This window comes from Lactuca saligna, chromosome 1, assembly GCF_052625555.1.
Source record: "Lactuca saligna cultivar CGN05327 chromosome 1, ASM5262555v1, whole genome shotgun sequence".
In the NCBI taxonomy this organism is placed as follows: Eukaryota; Viridiplantae; Streptophyta; class Magnoliopsida; order Asterales; family Asteraceae; genus Lactuca; species Lactuca saligna.
The window spans coordinates 187,056,069-187,064,251 of NC_136417.1; the positions used below are offsets into that span (position 1 = coordinate 187,056,069).

Below are 8,183 nucleotides of genomic sequence, written 5' to 3' on the forward strand. Positions count from 1 at the left end.
TTTTAATCATTTTTCAATTTATAAAAACAATTATACGATAAAAATATACAATTTTTCAAGTTCTACAACAACTATATAAACGATAAATAACATATTCTAACCATGCTATATTAATTTATCAACTTAAACCACTAACCAAAACATATTGTAAACATTATTCTTACAATTTATTTAACTAATAACTTAAAAAAATTAGCATATTCTAACCATTTTACTAAATGTACAACTACCCGACACACACTCTACACAATCTCTACTTATACATTCATACAACCACTAACAGAATATTATTTAAACTTCAAGTTTACTAATAACAAATATTAAAACTATCAAATACAACAAAATTATCGTATCACAAACAATATAATTTCATTTTTTTACACTAACTAATACAGTAAATAATAAAATAATAAAGATATATACTAAATAAATGTTAATTAAAAATAAAAAGAGTTAAAATCTAATCATATTTCGGGATTGTAGAAATAATCGTCAATTTTCTTCAAGAAATCGTCAAAAGGAATCCCAGAGAGAGAGAGAGAGAGAGATTTTCTATATCGAAGAGTGAAAAATGAAGAAAAAAAAACCGTTTTATAGATTTTCACCTCAAAAATCGCAGATGAACAGCAAAAATTGCACTATGGGGTCGGACCATCCGATTAATAGCACTTTGCCTACTACGTTAGCAATAGTAGTAGTCTTGAAAAAAAAAGATCGGAAGATTCGGAAACGGAATCCACATATTAACGAATCTGAAGAGATAATCTTTGATGTACGTTGCATCTTTCAACCAAAGCTTAATGGTTTCTTCTGGAAATGTTGGAATAGATCTCAGAGTAAAAAATTTGTACATTTGAGTAATGCAAACAATCCTTTTTTTGGAGGTTTTCTGCGTTCAGTCAATCTACGCAGAGTGAATCGGTCCCTAAGGAACCCCCGAAAGGGCTGCCGTCCGATGGGTACACGAAAGTGACGAAGTTGCTTTGACTACAGAACCATGCCTGTCTGTTGGAGCGAATTGGATGATCGGGCCGAGGGCTGCCCCCTCTTCCCCTCACTCTCCTTTCCCTAATATGAACCTTGAGTCATCAAAGCCTTTCTGACTCGGCCTGGCCCGGTCGCCCTACGCGACTGGCGCTTCAAAAGGCGAAACTCTCGTCGTACAGAAGGGGCTAACCTGACTTTCACTTTCATAAAAAGAGAAAACTGGACTTGCACTTTAAGAAATGGAATTGCGATGAGCCAGAAGTTAGAATCTCGCCTAACCACCTGTCTCCGTCTCCCGTAGTTCCCCCCAGAAACATCCGTTTGCCTACTTCTACTCTGGCCGGGGGTAACAGTCTTTTTGAGAACCAAGTGGCCCTTGAGGAAGACCTTCAGAAAACCCCTCTAACTCGGGGAAAGGAATTCAAGCCCATAAAATGAGTCAAGTCTATGATAGGTACCAATAGTCTTTATGGCGCTCTTACCCCACCGAAGCGACGAGACCTTGAAAGCAGCTTTTTCAAGTGTCAGTAGCGGAACGTTCTGTCAATCGGGGAAGGTTTTTGGTGACAAGACCTGGAGATATCAGAAGTGAGAATGCTGACATGAGTAACGATAAATCCTGTGAAAAACACGATCGCCTGCCAGTGGAAGGTTTTCTGCGTTCAGTCAATCTACGCAGAGTGAATCGGTCCCTAAGGAACCCCCGAAAGGGCTGCCGTCCGATGGGTACACGAAAGTGACGAAGTTGCTTTGACTACAGAACCATGCCTGTCTGTTGGAGCGAATTGGATGATCGGGCTGAATGTACAAGTGCTTAAGGTACAACTGTGCTTTAGCCATTTGTACATTCGCAGATGGAAAGTTAATATCGCAGATGGAAAAATGAGGCTTTTTCATTTGCGAATTTAGTGGTTATAATTTTTTCAAATTAAATTTATTAAGGGTATATTTAAAAAAAAAAAAAAAAAAAAAACATTTTTGCAGATTAACCAAGGGGCTGTAAAATTTGTTGATTTATTAGGTAAAGAATCGATTAAAGGTGACAGGCTCATGTACCCGATCCGTTGCTTTAACCCGAAACACAAAATTACTTCTTCGGTTCTTCCTTTTCTTCTGTCCTAAATTTGTGTTGTACGGCAACCCTCTTTCTATCTCCTTCGCTCTCCCTGAATTTCTGTCTCACATCGTCGGAGACGAAACGGGATCTAGGGTTCAACCAGTCTCCGCCCGCCGTGCAATCGGTAGAACCCCTTGTCTGTTTTATCGATTATAATTTAGACTAGAGAATTTGAAGTCCGAACGACGAAGTAATAAAACATTTAGCAACTTTTAGACGTCATCTCAGCTTCGTTTTGTTTCGTATTGCTTCAAACATTCTCATTAGTTGTGATTTTGAGTTTCGAACGAACAAAATTTTGAGCTTTAATCTCAATTAGTCCAATAATAACGTAACTGAACGTTGTTTATTACCAGTTCATCATGTTAATTGAACCCTGTTATCCTTTTGTTTTTAGATTAGGAATGTTATCGTAGGTATTGAATCATTTTTAATTTGCAGTTGAACGTTTAGAGGGGTACGTTTAGACTTTTTTCACCATAATTAATTTAGTGACCCACAAACCCTAATCTGTTACCAGGATGTAGGTATTGGAGTTTGTAAGATGTTTGCATTTGTTTTCTTGTTTCTAGTCACATTATACTTTATATATACACCTCTGTACACAAAACCCTCTTCAGAACATTACAGTTTTATATTACTTTTTAGGCCATCAATGCTAAAAGTCTTGATCTTTTTCCACACAAAAGGCTGTAATTTTGATGCAAGTGTTTGAGCAAACCTGTAAGGAGAAACTCTGTTTATCTTTCTTTTGCTACAGTTTTATTTATTTTCGATCTTCACACAGGTCAATCCATCTTATCCAAAAGCCATAAGTGCAAGAATCTAGAGATTGAAGTGCTTTATGACAACAAACTGACGAAAAAATGAGTTATTCATCTGATGACGATAAACCCTTGATTTTTAGAAGGAATGCAAGACCTGATACAGTGAAGTCTTCTTCTCAGCCTTCCAAACCTTCTCCTAAACCAAGCAATGATGAGGTGGATTCTGAAGATGATAAACCACTAAGTTTTAGAATTTCAACTGTATCAAAGGGAGACACCAATCATGCTAAAAAAGGGCCAGGTATAAGTGTGTCCCCACTTCCAAAACCATCAGTAAAAGATGAAGAGTCTGATGATGAGAAACCATTGTCTTCAAAATATAATTCCAAATCCAAAGTGGGATCATCTAATAATCATAAACCAGTGGTTCCCAAAGTTCATCAAAATGGTTCTGCATCGAAGGATAATACTCAATTGAAGAATATTGGGTTGAATAAGAGACCACCAGATGAGGAAAGATCTGCTTCTGTTAAAAAGCCAAAGCTTTCTGATTCTGTAACACCTGTCAACCACAAACCAGTAGCTTTGAAAGCAGAAATTAAGTCAGATGATGATGATGATGATGATGATGATGACTATGATGATGTTCCCATAGCGCAAAGAATAAAGAAACAAGCTGCATCAAGTAGTAATAAATCTTCATCTGACAAACAAAAGGTGATGAAAAAGAGTTCTTCATCTTTAAACCAAACCAACAAGAAGTCAAAGAAGATGATGAAACAGAAACAATCAAAGTATTCTAAGCCCTCAAAGATCCCCCCTGGTTCTGGTGAAGGGCAGAAATGGACAAGTTTAGTTCATAATGGTGTAATTTTCCCACCTGAATACAAGCCTCATGGGGTTAAGATGCTATACAAAGGGAAGCCTGTTGATTTGACTCCTGAACAAGAGGAGGTGAACCTAATACATACTTTCCACTTCATCTTTTTCTTTTTAAAAAAAATGAACAGGAAATAGTAATGTCCTCTCATTTATTTGTTTGTTATAGCATATCATACTTTCATTGCTTTCTATTACATTATTGTACCTTGAGTAGATCTTTCAAAGTATAATGTTTTGATAAAAAAAAAAGTTTTGAAACAGAATGCTGTAATCGGGTAGATTCTTTGGAGTACATTGTCTTCTTGAAAATACAATGCTGTAATAGAATGAAATGAAAGCAAAATGCTATACTAAACAAATAAATAAAAGTGCATTGCTTTTTTTGTTTTTTGTTTTGTTTTTAGTCCCTTGAAGAAAGAAACTAGTTGGATGTAAGCATGATCATCATGTTATTATTTTACACATTTACAGGTTGCAACAATGTTTTCAGTGATGTTAGACACAGATTACATGGCAAAACCTCAGTTCAAAGAGAATTTCTGGGGTGACTGGAGAAAGATATTGGGAAAAAACCACACAATCCAGAATTTGGAAAACTGTGATTTCAAACCAATATATGAGTGGCATCAGGCTCAAAAAGAGAAGAAGAAGCTAATGACAACAGAAGTAAGTTACTTAAAAATTCTTCCTTTTTTTTGTTATTATCAGAAACTATGATAAATATTGATTTTATTGGTTTTGTTCTCCAAGATCCAACCAATTTTCTCATTAGTAATGAACATTTAGCCATCTTTGTAATTTATCTAATGTACGGGGGTATTAACGTAAGAATTGCTTTCTGTAGGAAAAGAAGGCGATAAAAGAGGAGAAAATGAAGATAGAAGAGAAATATATGTGGGCAATCGTTGATGGTGTCAAAGAAAAGGTGATCCTTAGCCTTGATTTATTATTTTTTATATCTTGAAACTCTCTTTTATAATGAAAATGACAATAATACTTACAATGTTTGTGCATATATGTAAGGTTTCAAACATAATATATATTGAAAATATGGTCTGCATTTTTGATGGTGTAGGTTGGTAATTTCAGAGTTGAGCCACCTGGGCTATTCCGTGGGCGGGGGGAGCATCCAAAGGTTTGAATGACAACTTTACCCTTTCATTCATTGGAAAAGAAATATATATATATATATATATATATATATATATATATATATATAAAATTACAAATATGTTGTTGGTTTGCTAGATGGGAAAGCTGAAAAAACGAATCCATCCAAGTGATATTACCATAAACATTGGAAAGGATGCTCCAATTCCAGAATGTCCAATTCCTGGTGAAAGGTTTGTTTGTTTGTTTTTTTTTTTTTCTACTAGATAGATGATATTATTAAATATAAAAATTAAAGTAAGATAAATGTAATGTGGTGCACAGGTGGAAGGAAATCAGGCATGATAATACTGTGACATGGTTAGCATATTGGAATGATCCAATCAATTCAAAGGAATTCAAGTATGTGTTTTTAGCTGCTAGCAGTTCCTTGAAGGGTCAAAGTGATAAGGAAAAATACGAGAAGGCTAGGAAGCTGAAGGTAATTATTATTATTTAATAGTATGAATGTTAGTAATGAATAATGATTGATGTATGGTATATATAATAGGGGTATATAGAAGGCATAAGGAAGGCTTACACTAAAGATTTTGGAAATTCGGATGTCACAAAGAAGCAAGTGGCAGTGGCTACGTATCTCATTGATAAACTAGCTCTCAGGGCAGGGAATGAGAAGGTACATTTTTTTTTTTTTTTTTTTTTTTAAAAAAAAAATATATATTTATTTATAAGTAATTGTAATTGTTTTTTCCAGGATGATGATGAAGCTGATACAGTAGGCTGCTGCACATTGAAAGTGGAAAACGTGGAGCCTGAGCCTCCAAATATCCTAAAGGTAACTTTTTTTTTTCTTTATAATTTTAAAATATAGTGAGAGAAAAGTAGGTTGGTATTTCCTGTAATGTTGAATTTAATTTGTTGTATGTTTTGTTTTGGACAGTTTGACTTTCTTGGTAAAGATTCTATAAGATACCAGAATGAGGTTGAAGTGGAGCTTCCTGTCTTCAAAGCAATCCAACAGTTCCGAACAGGTCCGTTGACTTTTTGACCTTTTGTGTTTTAAATGTTAATCATGTAATTAAAAAAAAAAAAGAAAAAGTGATAAATATATATTTATATATTGCAGGTAAAGCGGGAAATGATGATCTGTTTGACAAGCTGGATACAAGTAAATTAAATGCTCATCTCAAGGAGCTAATGCCTGGTCTTACTGCTAAAGTTTTCCGTACTTATAATGCATCCATCACTTTGGATGATATGGTAACATACATACATATATCACATACCCGATATACCCATCCTTGTTAAATATATAATCATTTTTTTTTTTTAAATTTCTAACTTTTTGGGTGAATGCAGTTGACAAGGGAAACCAAGGGTGGAGATGTTGCTCAAAATCTAGTCGTTTACCAACATGCAAATAAGGAGGTAATTATTATTTACAACAAGGAGGGCATTTATGTCCCAAGTTGAACTAATTATATATAATTTTCATTTTTTTTTTTGTAGGTTGCAATCATATGTAACCATCAACGTACTGTTTCAAAGTCTCATAGTGCACAGATGACAAGGTTGAATGAGAAAATAGATGAATTAAAGGTGTAATAAATTTAGATCTCATCTCATTTGTTGTTTTCTCTCAATATACTTTCCCTACTTTTTTTTTTTGTTTTTTCGTTTTGTTTACATTTAAATGGGAGGGACCCGCATTGCGAAATGAAAATGCATTGTAGTTTAAAGTGTAAAGTGTAAACTTCCATTAGTGGTTGACCATATTAATTAATTTATATTATATTTTTTTGTTTATAGGGTGTTATAAAAGAATTGGAAAGTGATTTGGGTCGTGTAAAGAAAGGGAAGCCTCCATCAAATAAAAATGGTCCTGATGGAAAACCAAAGAGGAACTTGAACCCCGAAGCGTAATCTTCTTCCACTTTTACATTAAAGCTCTGTTTGTTACACTTGACAAGCCTTCTAGGGGGACATTTTCGTCTTTTTCACCCTCAAAAACATATCCCACTTTTCTGTGGGTGTAACAAAAAATTACAGCTTTGGTCTCTGCCTTTTTGGACTATTCCACCTTTTCTTGGGTGGGATAAAAAGTGTGGTTTGGTTTTGTCTCATTGTTCCAACTTTTTGAGAGTTTAAATAATACAGTAGAAGATTACTGTATTCTGCATGCATAACGAATGTGGCCTAATAAATATTATTAATTGGGGGAAAATGCAGGTTAGAGAAGAAAATAGCTCAAACTAATGCAAAAATTGAGAAAATGGAACGCGATAAAGAGACCAAGGAAGATTTGAAAACAGTAGCATTGGGCACTTCAAAAATAAACTATCTTGACCCAAGAATAACTGTTGCATGGTGTAAGCGACATGAAGTTCCCATTGAGAAGGTAAACAAACAACTAACAACATATTTTTCTTTTCTCTTATTTATTAACATAACAAATTAATTATCATCTTTTTTTATTTATTATCATAAATGGTCAAATATAATGGTTTAATCACTTTTACTGAATGTTATGCAGCTTTTTAACAAGTCTTTACTAGCAAAGTTTGCGTGGTCAATGGACGTGGATCCCAGTTTCAGATTCTGATTTTGACAGTTTATAAAAATTAACAAAAAAGAGGTCACAAAAATGATCTGCGACCTTTTCTTACATTTTTTTTAGTTTCATTTTTAGCGACTGACTATTGACGACGATAGTTTATGTTGTATTACCCGTATTTTAAGTCAATTCAATGATGAGTTGCTTTCTCTAATCCCCTGTGGCCAACTTTCTGTTTTTCATTTTATTCTTAAGCATGCATGCCTTATGCAAGATGTAGTTTCATTTATCAGTTTATTATAGCATTCTACCTTTATTTCATTCTATTACAACATTCTACTTATTGTGTTTTAAAAAATCTATCCAATTATATAGTGTTGTGCTTTTAATTTTCAATTTAGTTTTTGAAAAATCTATCAATGAAGGTAGATATTTCTAGGTACAATGATGTAATGGATGAAATGGTAAACAAATAGATGGGACTTCATTGCTCTTTTTTGTATTTATTCTTGTCTTGATTGTTGGTCATTTTGGTGGAATTTTGCTATAGAATGTTTAAATAGTATTTCGCATATATGTATATGCATTAACAAGTATGTATTGATGAACATGTTGAAATATTTCAGATTTTTGAACTGACTAAAAAAATGTTAATCCTAGTTATTATTCATTTTGGTGGTTTTCTTATCTAACATGTGAACTTGACATTAATGGATAGAAAATAAGGTGCAACTTGGCTGTTATAATGGAAAATGTTTAACCAAAC

At 33.8% G+C, this 8,183-nt stretch overlaps 1 protein-coding gene across 1 annotated transcript; it reads left to right on the top strand.

Annotated features, from left to right (window-relative positions):
* Positions 1-2,073: 2,073 nt before the first annotated feature.
* LOC145046756 (DNA topoisomerase 1 alpha-like) lies at positions 2,074-7,631 on the top strand. The gene is made up of 16 exons (XM_078995032.1): positions 2,074-2,228; positions 2,892-3,825; positions 4,225-4,419; positions 4,598-4,678; positions 4,829-4,888; positions 5,002-5,096; positions 5,188-5,344; positions 5,414-5,539; positions 5,618-5,698; positions 5,804-5,894; positions 5,990-6,123; positions 6,223-6,291; positions 6,373-6,462; positions 6,673-6,782; positions 7,093-7,261; positions 7,397-7,631. The coding sequence occupies exons 2-16, from the start codon at positions 2,971-2,973 to the stop codon at positions 7,463-7,465; spliced, it is 2,382 nt and encodes a 793-aa protein (XP_078851158.1). The 5' UTR covers positions 2,074-2,228; positions 2,892-2,970; the 3' UTR covers positions 7,466-7,631.
* Positions 7,632-8,183: the final 552 nt, after the last annotated feature.